Here is a 17189-nt window from a genome sequence, read left to right on the forward strand (position 1 = left end):
AAGAGAAATTAGATGGTTTCTGCTTGACTTATAGAGCAGAGACCTAGAACTTGATGAGTGGAAACTATAGGGAGACAGATTTTCAACTTGCTGTGGGCAAAACATCCTAAAAGAGTTGTTGTTTTTTTTTTTTTTTAATGTGGTTGGCTGCCTCAGTAGCCAAAATGCAAATTAGTCAAAGAGAATTCAGAGAATATCAAAATTGGGGGGAAAACATAGCTATAACTTAATAGCAGAACTTGTCCTCTTTATATCTAGCACATTATTGAAATGTGGGATAGGTAGTTCAAAATCAGTCAATTTTATATTTCTCTGACAATTTTATAAGATGCCTCTTATAAAATATCAAGCTAAACTCCCACTGAAGTTGCTGTTGAACTCATAATAAATTGCTGTTTATTCAAATAATTTGCTCTAGAAACATGGCAATAAGTAATATTATTGTTGTTTTTATTATTCAGTAATAAAACAATTTCAACAAGGTTGAATTGAAAAAATATATATTTTGACAACAAACTTTCAAATTATTTTCTTTTTTTAAAAATGAACATTATAAAATGTTTTAGCAGTTGAAATGCACTGTTTTTGAGTTTTTATCATTGGAAATAGAACTATATATCTCCAGAAAGCACATAATTGAAATTTAAGTTGGAAAAAACAAATTTTAAAGGAATACTTTAAAATTTTGAATAATGAATGCTATCACACAGATGTTATACATTTCAGTGGACAGTTCATTGAACTGGTTCATTAATTAGTACATATATTTTGGACAGATAACATGGGGGGATGATGAGTTTGGTCCATAATTGAGTAGAAGGTCAAGAGTGTGCTGAAATTCATTTGGGAAATTGCACAGTACTTTTTAACAACACAAGTTCCCTGAAGCAGAAATCATCTTTTTTACTTCATTATTTATCCAGTGATGTTTTATAACTACTAGTGATGGAACATCACAGTCTCTTCCCCCAAATAATGTAGGTGACCCAAAGACTGTGTATGAATTTTGTTAGCTGTAGCATGTTACCAATGATAATGTGCATAAGAAGTGACCTTTTTAAAAGTTATCATCCAGGAAGCATATGATCAGAAAAAAGATAATCAAATGAGGTGTTTAATTTAAAGCTATTTGTAAACCTTGAGAGCAAGGAAGTAACATATGGGTAGCCAGAATGCTCCATTGGTATCTATAATGTTAAAAGAATGCGAAGTAAGGGAATTGCAGTAGATGACCTCAAAAATCCTAGCGTTAAATTTACGATCCTGTGACATAGAGGAAGGCCATCAGGACACAGAGTGGATCTCCCTTGGAGGATTTATGGGAAGGCATGAAAGAGAATCACACAGGCTGAAAAAGCATTGATGAGTTATGATCTTGAACAATTAAAGGGAATACCCATATTAATAAAATCATGGATCTATCAAAGTGTATAAAGTAGTAACTTTAGTAATATTAGCTTTTTTTCAGAGAGTTTCCAAATGTTATATCGAGCGAGATAGAGCAGTTTCGGTGATTATATACTGAATAATTGGACTTAAGACATGTATTAAGCAACTGTTATGTATAGAACACCTTACTAGACAGTGCACTGGAAGATATAAGATGAATATGAAATGGTTCCTTCCCTCAGGTAGTTTCTAATATAGTAGGACAGACAAGACAAATAAATAACTATAACACAAAGTGGAACCTAAGCATGTAATAATTCAAAATGCTACTTTCTTTTCTAGCTTACAGTCTTCCTTTTAGTCTCTTTCCTGTCGTCAGCTTTGTAGATGTCAGTATTTTCATTGATATCTCTTCTAAAAATCTGACTTCACGGTTTTCTGATGTACTTAATTTCTATGAAGGAGTAAGCTTTTCATCTACATTCTACTTCATCCAACTCCTAGAGTTGATCCACCTTCGTGATCTTGAACAACTTCTTCTCTCTCCTTTTTTCTTTATATATTTCATTCATTCTCATTAAAACTTCTAGGCCCTTTGTCACACAGTTTTCAACTAGTGATCATCCCTACTCTGGGCCTAAATTCTGTTCCTAACCAGAATTGACCCAGTAGTCAGGTTCGTTCTCCTCCTGTTGAATCCCTCTCTTCCGTTTCACCTTCAGCCTTTCCTAGTTCTCCCTGCCCTGAAAATCCCCAATTCTGTTTAAGTCTTACCAGCTGCCTTCTTTCTTCTTCCCAAGCTGACAAATGCTGGGGAAGGAAATCATAAAACTTTTCTGATTGGATCTACTATAAATTTATTCTGCCTCGTCTCAACCCTGTCCTCACTTCTGTTCTACTGTTCCAGATTTTCCCTGTCTTGAAGCTCCCAGCTTTCTTCATTTCCTCTCTTATTGTCAGTGCGTGACTTTGTCCCTAACCTGTTCAGTTCAGCAAGCATTTCTTAGCACTTACAACTTGCCAGGTATTAGCTATCTGCTGGGGATACAAAGACAAAGGTGAAAATAAGAACCAGGCCTGAAAAAAAGTTTACAGTCTGCTAGAGGGGAACCAGGTAGGATTACTACCTACCTTCTGGTAATGAGATAAGTTGTACAACATGAAGCCCCTAAACTCCCCTTTTCTACTTATCTAAACTTTTCAACATCAGTCAGTAAACACTTATTAAAAACCTGCTATGTGCAGGCACTGTGCCAAATACTCAAAATGCAGCACAGAGGCATATGGAGAAGTCCCAGAGAAGTGCAGTTGGGTGGGAGAAGTGACTGGCCTAGGCACCTTCCTTAAGTGGGGGTTCTGAGCATGATGGAGAAGTCCAGAGGAGCACTGCAATGTAATCCTTAATCTCCTCCTCTCCTATCATGTCAGAGAGTGAATGGTCCTTGTCAAAACTAGCTCCTTTTACCACCTGTAATTTCTTCTTCATCTGACTTGGCTTTGTCAAATAATAATAGTAACAAGTCACATTTATATCATACTTTGAAGTTTTGCAGTGTTCTTTTTATCATAACTACCTGTGAAGTCTTTTTTTTTGGCTGAAGAAACAGGCTTTGGGAGCTTAAATGACTTCTTCAAGGTCACACGGCTAATAAGATAAAACTCAGACCGAGGTCTCCTGACCCCAAATCCAGCATTTTATCCCATTGTTTGTCATGCTTATTCCTCTCTCCTAATTCTTTATAAAACAAATATGTTGAGGTTCCCTCTAGCCAAAAAAAGTCTCCTCTGACCTTTCTACTCTCTCAAAATGTTTTTCTTTTTTCCTTCCACTTGACTACTAGAAAAATCAGGCTTCGCTCACTTTGACTTATTCCTCAACCCCTTGTCATCTGGCTTTTGCCCTCACGTTTCTAATAGAACTCCTTTTGTCAAATTCTTTTTTTCAATTCTCAGCCTCTGAAGCTTCAGACACTGGTCTTGGACACTACACTTTTATGGTTCATCTATCACTCTTGACAATTCCTTCATTAAATGATGTGTGGATGTTCCCCAGAGTTCTTGCTTTGGCCTTTTTCTCTTTACATTCTTTCCCTTGGCACCTTTGTTGCTTCATTTATCACTTGGACTTGGAGTTTCAGAATCACCTCTGAGGCTACCTAGTCTAATCCATATACAAAAAGAACCCCTACTGTTAACGTAGGCAACAAGTGATCATCTAGCCTTTTCTTGGAGATCTCTAAGGAATGGGAACCTACCCCCTCTTGAGGCAGGTCATTCCTCTTTTGAACATGTTATTGTTAGGAATTTTTTCCTTTGTAGAAAAGCTAAATTGGCTTCAAGCTGGTGTCTTCCCACAACCCATAGATAGACAAGACAAAACCAGGTTCCATCCCAGATCTTTATTTCCTCCAACAGAGACATTTGGGACTAAGTTCCTGGACCCTCCACTCTACAAGAGGAAGGCTTAACTACACTAATTGACGTGAAAACAAATAATAATAGTATCCCAGCACCTTTGTGAATTTGGAAGCATCCCTGACTTGTTGACCTCATCTGTCAAATACTAAGGTCACCTGTGTTTACTTATTTTGGCCTACTTAGAATCCATTGGGTAGGGGCAGCTAGGTGGCGCAGTGGATAGAGCACCAGCCCTGGAGTCAGGAGGACCCAAGTTCAAATCCGGCCTCAGACACATGACACTCACTAGCTGTGTGACTCTGGGCAAGTCACTTAACCCTGATTGCCTCACCAAAAAAAAAAAAAAATCCATTGGGTTGCTCTCAAGATCACAAGTATCAGACCAGTGCTCTGATGCTGTCCTATTATACCCTGCCAAGATTGGAAACAACTCTTGTTGGCCTACTAAATCATTGGTGTGCCTGTACCCTGTGGCTTCTTGTCATCGTGGGAGTATGTCAGCCCTAGCTCATTCTTCGTTCTGGCCCACATACAGGATTCTCTTGCTGTTGTGAGGAAATGGCTCTACTTTCCAACCTCACTGCCTTTTTATCCTTATTCTCTTCCCTACTCCTTGCAGCTCCTCTACTTCGTATGTGAGTAATTCTTTCCCCTTTGTTGTATCTCTTCCTGCCTCTGGAAGGTTCTTTCCCATACGTGTTGAATACCGAACTTTGACACTAATGTCCACTGAAGTTCTATCTCAATTGTCAGTATATTTGCACTACCATCATCCTAATTCAGGTCCTGATCACCTGTATTGTTTTAATGATTTATTATTTGATTTTCAAGAAATAAAACATTTTAAATGGCTACTATGTGCATGACATGATGCTAAGTACTGAGATTATAGAGACAAAAGGCAAGTCAAAAAGCATTTATCAAATATCTGCTATATGTCAGGGACTTTGCTAAGTGCTAGGAATACAAAGAATGGCAAAAGGCAATCCCTATTTCAAGAAGCTTATAGTGTAATGGGGGAGACAGTATGCAGACAATTATATACAAACGACATAGACATGCATTCGTCTTTATGTGATAATTGGAAATAATCAACAGATGGAAGGTACTAGCATTAAGGAGAATTGGGAAAGGCTTCTTGTAGAAAATGACATTTTAGCCAGGACTTGAAGGAAGCCAGGAGGTGGAAATGATTTGATCCAGGACATGAGAGGGAAATACTGGAATTTACTGAATTCAGTGGTGACACGATAGTTAAGATGTGAAGTGATGAAGGTTTACATCAAGTTGGTGGCAGTGTCAAAGGAGAGAAGGGAATGAATACAAGAGATGTTAGGAAGGTAGAATCGACAGGATTTGGCAACAGATTGGAGGAGCTGTAAATTACACCTGGGTTGTCAGCGTAGAGTCAGGGAGGGTGGTAGGGATTTTAACAGTAGTGGGAAGTTCTAAAGGGTGGGGGAAGGTTTTGGACATACTTAGTTTCACATTTTAACAGGATATCATTAGAGATGTCCGGTAGGAGGCTGGAGATGAGAGTCTGGAGGTGAGGTCTAGATAAATAGATCTGAGAATCATCTTCAAAGAGATGATTATTGAATTCATAAAAATTGGTATGATCAAGTGAAATTATACAGAGAGAAGAGGACTCAAGATAGACTTTGGGGGATACCTACAATTATCAAACAAGACTAATAAATTCTAGCAAAGGAGACTGAGGAGAATAGGATACATTAGTAGATAAAACTATTAAAGCCTAGAGAGAAGAGGTTATCAAGAAAAAGGTGATTGACAAAGGCTGCAGAGAAGTCAAGAAGGGTGAGCATTGAGAAAAGGCCATTAAATTTGGCAATTTAAGATATTGTTAACTTTGGAGAGAACAGTTTCAGTTTAATGATGAGATTAGAAATCAGACTCTAGAGTAAGTAGAAAGGAAATGGAAGCACCTGTTATAAAAATCCTTCTCGAGGAATTTAGCCACAAAAGGGAAGCAAGATATAAGACATTGGCTAGTAGAGATGGCTAGATCAAGTGAAGGTGTTTTGAAGATAGGAGGACATGGGTGTTTTTGTAGGCACTGGGGAAGCAGCCATTAGGTAGGAAGAGCTTTAAGATAAGTGAGAGAGTGGAGATAATAGAGGAAGCAATCTGCTAGATAAGATGGGATAGAATGGGATCATTTGGGCAGGTAGAGGGATTTGCTTTGCAAGGAGAAGGGCCATCTCTAAATGCGAGACAGGTAAAAGGGGAGTGGGGGAGACATCAGAGTGTTGGGAGATGAAGAGGGAGCTTGCAGTGAAAGGCATCAGTTTTTTTTTTTCTTAAGTAAAATGTGAGGCAGAGTTTTCAGCTAAGAGGGAGAGGGAGCCATGGAAGGTTTGAGGAGGGATGAAAAGATTTGGAAAGCTCTGTGGTAGGTGGGATAGTGAATGAATTAGATGTCAAAGGATTGCTTTGTCTCAGTGAAGACCCAGTTGAGATTATGTAACATTTATAGTGGACCCAGTTGTGTGATCTTTTTTTCCAGCTTTGTTCAGCAGCATGTGTGTAGGAATTAAGGCAGAGAATGGAAAGAGTAATACTCAAGAGAACATAACAGTGTAAAGTTGAGCTAGTGTACCAAGGGGTCAAGATGGGGAAGGAAGGAGAGCATAGCTAGTGCTCGGGTGATGTCCTGGGAAAGAACTGAAGAGATCAGGGATTGAAAGCCATGGTGAGAATGAAGAACAGTATTCAGGCTTGCAAGGTGGAGTAGAGGAGGACAACAGATTGTGATCAGAGAATGGAATTTCAGGGCTCATGGATGTGGAAGTGGGCAAAAATAAACCATCTTTATATTTCCAGTGCCACTATCCCAATATATTCTTCATACTGCTGCTGCTTACCTCTTCGATCATGTCACATCTTCATTCCAAAACCTCCAGTGGCTTTTTCAGTGTCATTTGTCAAATAAAGTATAAATCAATGCCGGTATTCAAAGCTTTCTATAATGGCAAGGATTTTGAACCCCACATTTAACTGGCTAAGAAAAGAGAAGAATTTAAAGAAAGAATGACAGGGGCAGTTAGGTGGTCCAGTGGATAGAGCACCCGCCCTGGAGTCAGAAGGACCTGAGTTCAAATACGGCCTCGGACACTTACTAATTGTGCGACTCTGGGCAAGTCACTTAACCCCAATTGCCTCACCCCTCCCCCTCAAAAGAAAAAAAGGAATGACAGATAAATAGAAAAAAAGAAATCAAATTGTTAATTTGCTTAAGGCACTTAGGACAGAGTAGGCAAATGGGAACAAGGGAAAAGACTAGTGGAAGTAGTCAATATCAAAGCAGTGTAATCAAAACTAATCATAGGATCAACTTGCTCGTTTTGAGGAGGAAGGAGATAAAAAAATAAAACAAATAATGAATATAATCATAACCTTAAATGTAAATGGATTAAACAATCCAATAAAACAAAAGAGACCAAATAGTTAACAAGACCCCACAATTAGTTGATGCATCATCCAAAAATGACATAGGCTGTGGTTATAGGATAGGCATACATTATCAGATCCAACCATTGTGCTTGTTTTACTTAAGCATACTGCGTTGCAAAGGAGGAGGTCATTGTAAAATTGTGATGACTTTTTTTAAACATCAATAAAATATTTAATTAAAAACAACGAATGAGGATTAGGGAAGTGGTAAATTTGGGGGTAGATAGCAAAGATCTTTAAGTGGTATGGGAGTAGAAATGCTGAGTTGGTAGGATTTAGTCGTAGAATAACTTGAAGCATTAACTGGTTCTAAAGTTCCAATCACAGTGTTTTCGAGTTGGAATATTGGTGCTTTGAGATGTGACTTCCCAGACCACTCCTGAGCATTTGTTCTCTGATGGTGGCATTGGAGTTTCCCAGTGGGAGAAGCGAGGAGTCTGGAGTGCTGCCTTCAAAAATCATCTGCTAAAAAAAAATCTGCTCCCAGTACTTCTTGATAGATGCTTTTGAGTTTCCCATTGGTAAAATAGGAAGGAGCTAGAGTGCAAGCCTTGTGAATCATGGTTTCTGGGGTCTTTAATTCGTCTCTGATAGTGACTGTGGAGTTGTTTTATTTTAAATTAGGAGAGGGAAGGAAAGGACTGGAAAATAAATCAGTTCCTTCTGGTTTTTTTTTTTTTTTAAAGGCAAATAAGTCCACACCCCGAAATGTGAAAGAAGCACAAAAGACAATGCAATTCACACAGTTATCTCTGTCACAAGATGTAGAAAGAAATCATCCGGAAGAACTTGGTAATGCAAATAAGAGTAAATGTGATGATGGTGAATTGCTTTCAGAAAACATCAATCCAGATGAGCATACTGGTAAGGAAAGTGATTTGTTTTTATTTTTACTGATTTTTGTCTCAATTATGATAGCTTCCTGTCCCTCATGTTAATTGGGTGGAAGATTTATAGCATATTGATATTATTTGCTGTTTAAAGTTTAGATGTGTATAATATCTTGGTTTGACAGGTCAGCTGCAAAACAGAGAACTAAGACAGAGACTTTCAAAACCACCTGTAGCAAAAATCAGATCAGGACTAGATTTAAATCAGCATGAACTTAGTGCTATTCAAGAAGTGGAATCACCAAAAAGTGGCAGAGCTTCTATTAGAGGTAAGGAAGCATCCAGTAATATCAAGTTTTTTAAATTTGGTAAGTTTCAAATACCATATAAAGGGTTAAAATATTTCCAGGCATATTTACTTATCACAGTTGTTGAATTGTAAGTTTCATGTCCTGTCCCATTTTCTTTTCTTTCTCCCAACAAACAATGGATTAGTTTGAAATAAGTCACCTTCTTTATAATGAAAAAATAAAATCAGTTACACTGACCACAGTTAGGAATTTGGGTTGCAGTAAACTTGCTTTTTAAATATGTAGTTTATTTTGCATGTGAAGGGTTAAAATTGATGTTACCATTCTCTTTCTTGCTGTTTAATGATCTTTCATTGAATTTATGTGTTTCTCTTGAGGGTATACCATTCTTTCAGTCATCCCAGTTTGCAACTTTCTTTTGACTTACTGTTGTGTCTTCCATATTCATTCAGTTGACTTTGCCACCATCCATATTGCCTTTCGTACATTCCCTTTTCTCCATTTATAGTCACCACCATAATTCATGTCCTTATTATGTCTCATCTAGATTATTACAATTGTTTTTCTTCAGTCATTTTCAGTCCTGACCCCATTTGGGGTTTTCTTTGCAAAGATACTAGAATGGTTTGCCATTTCCTTGTCTAGCTCATTTTACAGAATAGGAAACTGAGGCAGACAGGTGACTTGCCCTGGATTACACAATTGGTAAGTGTCTGAGGCCATATTTAAACTCAGGAAGGTGAATCTTCCTGACTTCAGGCCTGGCACACTATCTACTATGCCACCTACCTGCCCTTGATTATTACAATAGTCACTTAATTTTCCATTTTTTCCACCATTTCCATTTTTTTCCTCTGTAATCCCTCTTCCATGTATTTGCCAATTTAATATTTCTAGAAGACCTGACATATATTACCCTACACAGAAATCCTTGGTGGTTCCCAATTGTCTCTAAGATAAAATAAAACGACTAGTCTAGCATCCATCCAGTCTAGCACTCAAAACCAATCATAATCTGGCTCCCGTCTACATTTTTAGCTTTATAAATATTACTACCTTTCATGCGCTCTGTGTTCAAGCCAACTAGCTTTTACCATAACTCGGTATTCCATTCCTATCTCTGTTTCTTTGCACAAGCAGTCCTATTCTTGGAACGCACTGTCTCCTCATCTTTACCAGTTAGCATCCATAGCTTCCTTTAAGATTGAGCTCCAGTACCACTTCCAAAAGAAATGTTTCCTGATTTCTTCCAGTTAGTTTTTTTTCACCCTTTTGAAGTTATATTTTTTTTTATTTTTCTGTTGTCTAACTATATCATTCTTCTACTTGGTAAACTCCAGCAGCTCTCTCTTGCTTAAAGGACCAAATAAAAACTCCTGTATTTGACATATAAAACCCTTCACAACCTGGCCCCAACCTGTCTTTCCAGTATCATTTTGTACTACCCTCCTTTCCACATTCTATAGCCTAGCCAATCTGACCTTCTCCATGTTCCTCACTTACTACAGCATTCTTTCTCCTATCTCCTATGCCATTGTCTTGGGCTGTCTGCTATAGCTGAAATCAACTTCCTCCTCTTACTACCTCTTAGAATCCTTCAAAATTGAGTTCATATACCAACTATAGGAAACCTTTCATGATTCCCCAGCTCCTGATGCCCTCATTGCCAAAATTATTTTTTTACTCATTTTGTACATATTCTGTATATACTGCATGTTTTCTCCCCCAACAGAATATAAGCCCCTTGAGGTCACGGACAGCTTTGTTATTGTCTTTGTTCACAATACAGTGACTTCTTCTTAATAGGTGCTTAACAGGTCTTGTTTTCAAATGGAATGCAGTATACCAAGTTAGAGGTCACTGGATACAGACATAGCGTAAATATTTTGTGAAAATTGGATTACAGTAATTTAAGAGACTTAAGTTAAGCATTTGAGGGTGCTTAAGTCAAAAAGTCTGAGCTTCATTTATCCTTATCAACTAAGATATTTTAGTTTGAGTGACCTCTACAAGCATATAAGGAAATCTGTTGCTTTAAAATCAAAGCATCTCAGAGTTGGGAGGAACCCATACTTGAAACAGGCATCTCCTGGGCTACATTCCCACAAGTTGAGAAGATAGTTCACTGCTGCTTTCATATCTCCAGTCTTATAAGGGAATCTGTCACCACCTGGGGCAGGTCATTACAATTTATCCTCTCTAATTGTCAGAAATCCTTTATGGTGAGTCGAGACATTGCTCTTTGCAGATTCCACTCATCAGTCCTAAAAGCAGAACATACATGATGTCAGATCCTTGGAGAGAGCTGTCATGTCCTTTTTGAGCTATCTGTTCTCTAGACTAAACATTCTCGATTTCTTCAGTTGATCCTTATGTAACATAATCTTAAATCTTTTCATTATGCTACAATTCTTTTTCTGGACATAAAATTGATCCATGCTTTTATAAAATGTGATACCCCGAACTGAACACAAAACCCAAGATGTGATCTGAACAAGGCAAAACACCAGGGACTTTCTTCATTTTGAACGTTATACTTCTCTAAACATAACCCAAGATCATATTTATAATAGCCTTCATGTTTCGCTGCTCATTCATATTAGATGCCAAAATTCCATTTTCACAGAAATTTTTATCTAGTCCCCCCCCACCTTCGTCTTGTGCTGTATAGATTAATTGATCTTTATCTATGTGTGTACTGATTCGGTCATTTTTAATTTCAGAGAAGAGAGAATGTTATAGAGAGGCTGCTTCCAAATCAGCTTCAGGTGACTTGGATTCTAGCAACCATGAAGAAACTATTGATCAAGATAGAGACCCTGTCAGGATTTCAGTAAGCCAATGCCTGAGTTTGGAGGATAGATTACAAGATAGTAATCAGGCTAGTAGTCAGCAGCCTGTAAAGCCAGTTCATACAGGTAGTAATGATGGTATGTATCAGCCAGGTAAGTAAGACATGAATAAGTTGATTAATAGACTTGTTGTCCTTCAAGGCTCAGCTAAAGCCTTACCTTTACAACAAACACAGTCACAGTCTGTCCCTTCTCTAAGCAGTTATTTTTTAACTATGCTACTTAGCACTGGACTGTAACATGTTTCACATGTGCTAATCTTATTTACCAGATAAACTCACATTTTGGAAGGGAAGGATTATCATTTATCTTTATTATTGTATCTCCTAATGTCCTGACCACATGTTGAGTGTTTGGATTAGTGCATACATCTTAACAGATAAGGAAGAAATAGTGTCAATAAATAGCAGTAGAAACTCTGTGTAGAACACTTCATTTTTCAGAAGCTTGGTTTTCTCATCCATAAAATGAGACTGTTGGACTTGGTGATCTCTGAGATTGCTTCTAACCCATAATCTATAATTCTGTGAACTCTTAGTTTACCAAAATACTCTCATTTTACAGCTGTTTTAGATAATACAGGTTTGGCTATACTGTACCCTGATTCCCAAGCTACAGAGGAAAATACTGTGACATGTAACTACATTTTAAGACACCCTTTATGTTAAGTTCTGCCATGTATCCCTATTGCTACTGTTTCTTTGCCTTTTCATTATTTACAGTTTCTGCTTCTTTCCTTTTTCAAAAAACTTATTCCTTGTTGCTTTCCCTAATTCTTATTGCTTACTCCCTACCACTTTCCAAATACTATTTCAGTTCCGTTTCCCCTCCCTTCTGACATGAGTAGTCTATTTTTATTGCTTCCCAGAGAGTATTAGTAATTATAGATGACTAAATTGTTTGGTATTACATTTCTAGATTCCAAGGAGTACATAAGGCCTCTTATTCCCCCTGGTTTTCAGTTTGAGTCTTATTGTATTGCTGTATCACAATTCCTAACACATAGTATGCATTCAATAAATACTTATTGATTGGCATAGTAGACAGAGATTCAGCCTGGGAATCAGGAAGAATTGGTTCATGTCCTGCCTCAAATACATACTGGCTTTGTGAATGTAAGTCATTCAGTCATAACCAGTTAATAAGTAATTAAGTTGGACTTACTGGTCTTTTAGCTCTAAAATTCTGTGAACCTAAGAAAGGAGAGAAAAATAGCCCATGTGTATCTATGTCATTTAGAGACCTTCAGTGACTCTTATCTATAGGATAAAATGTAAACTTCTTAACCCTTTATTTAAGACTCTTCCTGATCTGGTTCAAGTCTTCCTTTCCAGCCTTACTGCATACTACCCTCCTTCATATATTCTGTGTTCCAAGAATACCGTACTGGGGGAAGAGGGGAAAGGTTCAAAGTGAGATGGTTGCTGAATGAGGCTATGACTCTTCATTGGCTTACATATGTGTGTTTAGAGTTAATCAGTTCAGAACATTGTTGAAAATGTTCTCTGATCCTGCATTCAGTCAGTCAATAAGGATTTATTATGCACCTCCTTACGTTCCAGACACTGCAAAACTCTGGGGATACAGAGAAAAGCAAAAGAGAGTCCCTGCTCTCAAGGAACTCAATCTAATGAGGAGACAACATAAAAATAACTGTACAGACAATATATATACAGAATAAATGGGAAATAATCAACCGAGGGAAGACATTAGCTTTAAGGGGGATCTGGAAAGACTTCTTATAGAAGGTGAAATTGGAGTACACTGCTGCCTGTTTTTTACCTTTTGGAATTTTTCTCTTCCTTCAAACCCAATTCATCTGCCACCTCCAGGAAATCTTTGCTGAAAATAGTATCTTTCTCCTTAAATTTTTTTGGAATATCTTATCTAGATCTCTTTTATCATTGTCATATTTCATGTAAGATCATTTATTTGCATGGATATTCTTTTCTCTTTTTAAATTGTAAATTCATTGTGGGTAAGTACTGTTATTTTTTATCTTGTGTTGCCAGAGAGGCAGCATGGCAATAATAGATAGACAATTAACCTTAAAGTGAGGAGACCTGGATTCATGCCCTGCCTTATATATAGTACACACCTTGTACAGTGTTTTACATATAGTGGAGACTTAATATTTTCTTAATTATGTTGAAATGGAATTAAGCTTCAACTTCAAATTCTACTTTTAATTTTCATATTCAGGCCAGGCCAGGGATGTTGTAACTGAGAATCATGGGTTACTCAGTTATGCTGCTGCTGATTTGATGCAGAAAGTACCTGTATATCCTGGTTCAGCTTTTGAGCCAAAAAAGGTTAGTAATAAGGAATATTACAGAGTAGCTTTTGAAGACATATACTTTTATTTGTGTGTGTGTGTGTTTTAATAATCTTGTCAAGTTTAAATTGCAAACCATGGATATGGTGTCCTCTGAGATCTACTCTCGTTGAGGTAGATCAGTGATGAAAAATAGCCAAATATGAGCATCACAAGACCTTCTGGTCTTTGTGGTGCGTGATTTGTTTGTTTCTGAGAAGCATTAGAAGTTAGAATAGTTGGTGAGAAAAGTTGTGGGGTGCAGTGTGTGAGTGAAAATGTAAGACTTGAGTGAGGTGGGTGGGTGGGAGTGTGTGTGTGTGTGTATGCGTATGTGTTTAAGGTTACTCAATTCTGTGCAGTGATGAAAACAGTTTTTCTGCTGACCTTTTAATCGTGAAGGTTTCTACACTTGAACTGAGCTCAGAATTGATATTACTAGTATCAGTGATTTCTTCATGACATGGACAGCTGTGTGATTTCTTGTTCTTTTGTTTGCCTTTTTTTTTTTTTTTTTTTTTAGATAGTGTCATCCGTACCATGGTCCACTAATGACCTTGTTTCCCAGTCTCATGCACAGGAGCTACAAGATGACCAACTATCTTCATTAACAGTGTCTACGGGGAGCTTCTTAAGTAATGACAAGACTCATTTAAACCTTGCACATTCAGGTAACGATGCATTAATGTGAGCCCAAATAAATGAAAATGCTAGTGTGGATAGCTGTTTCACTTTCCCCAAGACCATTTTATATGTTGCTACCTTATTACCTTCTTAAGACTCTGTCAGTTAAACGTCACCATTCTCAGTCTGGCCTTCAAGAATCTTTATTATAACTTTTCCATCTTATCTTAGTATTTCCTAACATAACCATTCCACTCCAGTTAGGCCAGTTCTCTCTCCATGCATATTCCTTTCTTTTGTTTATTCTGTTCCTCCCTTCTCCTTAATGACCTTACTCATCCTTGCCACCATGAATCCCTTATTTATGTTAGGGCCCAGTTCAAGTCACACTTCCTTGAGGCCTTCTCTAACCAAACCCAGACTCCACTGATCTTTCCATTTTCTAAATTCCTGTTGCACAATTTTGTATTTGATTGTATGCCACTAATTTTTTTGTTTGTTAGTTATTTCATGCAAATCTACCTTCCTGGTAAATTGTGTGCTTCTCAGAGGCTACTTCTTTTAGCTCTTCCATGTTTGTTGGCCATGTTTGTTATTAAAGCTTATTCTGCAGGAGTAACTGCAATCAACTCTGTATTTCAGCACTTTGTCAGTGAAGAAAGATCAGTAAAAATTGCTTTGAATAATAAATTCCCAATTCATCTGGATAGTAGAGATTCTTATTTTGGAAATTTATCCCTCTTACCCCAAAATTTTTCCAGATATCTGGCCATTTCACCTTGCAACTAAATCAGGGTTGCATCGAACTTCAGTTTTAATCAGATACTAATGAAGTTACATTTATTTTTAAAGCTAAATCTCAAAAGCAAATTATTGATTCATGCCTAGTACAGAGTTTCTGTACTATTAGTACTATAATATTAATACTTAATTAGTACTATAATATTAATATATAATTACATATTATAATATATTATATTTATAATATTATATAATTATTATAATGTTATAATATTATTCATAATATATTGTGTATTATAATATATTATATATTATATATGGCATATAATTATAATAATATTTAATTAGTGCTATAATATTAGTACCATTAGTACTATAATAAATGGGCTTTTACTATTTCCCAGTAAATATGGAATAACATCCTGTTATCTTTCTGATGATACTTTTCCTATACCTATCAGAAAGAGATTGTGAGTATAAAACATTTGATCAGTGTAATATATGGTGGATCTTAATGTCATGCCTCCTTTCAAAAGTTTGTAATAGAAGTTAAATGTAGGCATTAATGTGGCACAATATAAAATGCTTGGGTATTCTAATTAAGTTCAAAAATTTTCATAGTCATTTTCCAGTAGTACAAAACCAGGATGACAAGATTCTGTTGTTTGAGAAACGGAAAAAGTCTTGAGTTCTGCACTTGTTGCTTGTTCTTCATTTTTTGAAGAAGACCAGTGACATCACAGGGTGATGTCTTGACTTGCAAATGAATTGGATTTAAGTGAGGCAAAGCTGCACAAAGTTGTCAGCCTCACTCTCTTTTCCAAAGTCATCGGAATCTAGTGGCAAGATAAAAGTCAAGAAAATGGCTCAGGATGCATTGGCTGACCTTGATGTCTTGAGTGTCTGACTAAGCTCTAATTGCTCCACGGTGCCAGCTTCAACCACCTTTTATGGCTGTTAGAACAAATTGTTCTCATTTGCCCATTTCATCAGGGGAAGTAGTCTTCGCTTGCTCAGGGCAGACATCCCTCTAATTCACTGATGAGTTTGAAGCCTGTTGATTACCCTACCTGGGTTAGTTTGTCTGCTGAGCCAGTTTTACCAGGGTGTGGCATAGTACGGTTTCTTGGAGCCACGGGTGAGAGTTGGATGGCAGGTGGACACCAAAGGTGGATGAGCAGTCCTGAAAAGAGCTCAGCAGACCCTCACACCAGAGGTGCTAGTCCTCCTTAACACCCCATATACCCCAGTCTGCACTTACTCTACCAAGGTCAGGAGTCTTCTAAACATAAATTTCTGTTGCAGGTAGAAATGTTTAGATACAATAGAAATCATGCCTTTCAGCAGGTCATAGAGAAAAACGCAAGAGATTCAAAAAAAGACACCTGAGAGAAATATAAACTTTCAACATAGAAATATTTTTCTATTTCTAAATTAGTGCAATGTCTTTTCAGATGCTATACTTACATTTTTCACACTTTAGTGTTCCTCTGCTATCCCTAGATTCACTATGCTGATTTTTGGTGATAAGCCATTCAATTCCTTTCCTGAATTCTCAGACCTTTGCAAATTCACTCTCTTGCTTGACCATATAAAAGATGTAAAATCTAATAGCAAAAGCATCTAATTAAGACATAAAGCAATGCAAACAACAAGGAAGAGATTCAAGTAGTGGAACATCCTCTGTACTCATACGCTAGTTTCAGTTTCTCACACCTTCAGGGAATTATATAATTCCCCTTAAATTTCCACTGATTCCCAGTAGGTGAAAGACCCAGTCACTTCAGAAACTCATAAGACTATCAGTAAGCATTAGAGTATGATATCTGTCTCTTTAAAGTGTCTTGCCCAGAATTCTCAAAGGGCAGGCAGGAAAATATCTAAAAATTCTCACCATATAATTCTGGAGTTGAGGTTGTAGTCATCTCTGTTCTAATCCTATTGACTACTCTCATTTTGCACTCTCATTCCACTTCATTCATGTACCTCTCACAACCTCATTTTTCTTTTATTTTCATTTATATCCCTCTCTGATTTTTCTAGGTTCTCATTACTTCATCCTTTTCTCTTGTGGCTGTAATATATTTTCCCCTCTCAAGTTCTTGCTTCCTGGCTCATTGTAAGTTCTTACTATGCATGACTTATGAGAAGAAAGTCTCAAACTTTTTCTTCTAGACATCAGCTTTCCTGTTGTACGGTTGTCAGCATCTGAAAAGCATACATAAAAAATGGAAAT

At 37.2% G+C, this 17189-nt stretch overlaps 1 protein-coding gene and 2 non-coding genes across 10 annotated transcripts in view; all 3 read left to right on the plus strand.

Annotated features, from left to right (window-relative positions):
• The window catches only part of CEP295 (centrosomal protein 295), an 88930-nt gene that overhangs the window by 43371 nt on the left and 28370 nt on the right, over positions 1-17189 (plus strand). For all 8 annotated transcript variants that reach the window (XR_003568023.1, XM_027849363.1, XM_027849362.1 and 5 more), the window contains exons 18-22: positions 7968-8145; positions 8297-8440; positions 11146-11352; positions 13477-13586; positions 14112-14259. Coding sequence is in view for 7 of the 8 variants with exons in the window: in XM_027849363.1 (XP_027705164.1) it covers positions 7968-8145; positions 8297-8440; positions 11146-11352; positions 13477-13586; positions 14112-14259 (787 nt within the window). In the remaining variant the exon portion in view is untranslated. The remainder of the gene's footprint in view (positions 1-7967; positions 8146-8296; positions 8441-11145; positions 11353-13476; positions 13587-14111; positions 14260-17189) is intronic.
• Positions 13727-13807, plus strand: LOC114033763. Its single transcript, XR_003568028.1, has one exon. It is a non-coding gene; the product is annotated as a small nucleolar RNA U2-19 (small nucleolar RNA).
• Positions 13945-14014, plus strand: LOC114033762. Its single transcript, XR_003568027.1, has one exon. It is a non-coding gene; the product is annotated as a small nucleolar RNA U2-30 (small nucleolar RNA).

Source organism: Vombatus ursinus, unplaced genomic scaffold (genome assembly GCF_900497805.2).
Source record: "Vombatus ursinus unplaced genomic scaffold, bare-nosed wombat genome assembly UNPS02007344.1, whole genome shotgun sequence".
In the NCBI taxonomy this organism is placed as follows: Eukaryota; Metazoa; Chordata; class Mammalia; order Diprotodontia; family Vombatidae; genus Vombatus; species Vombatus ursinus.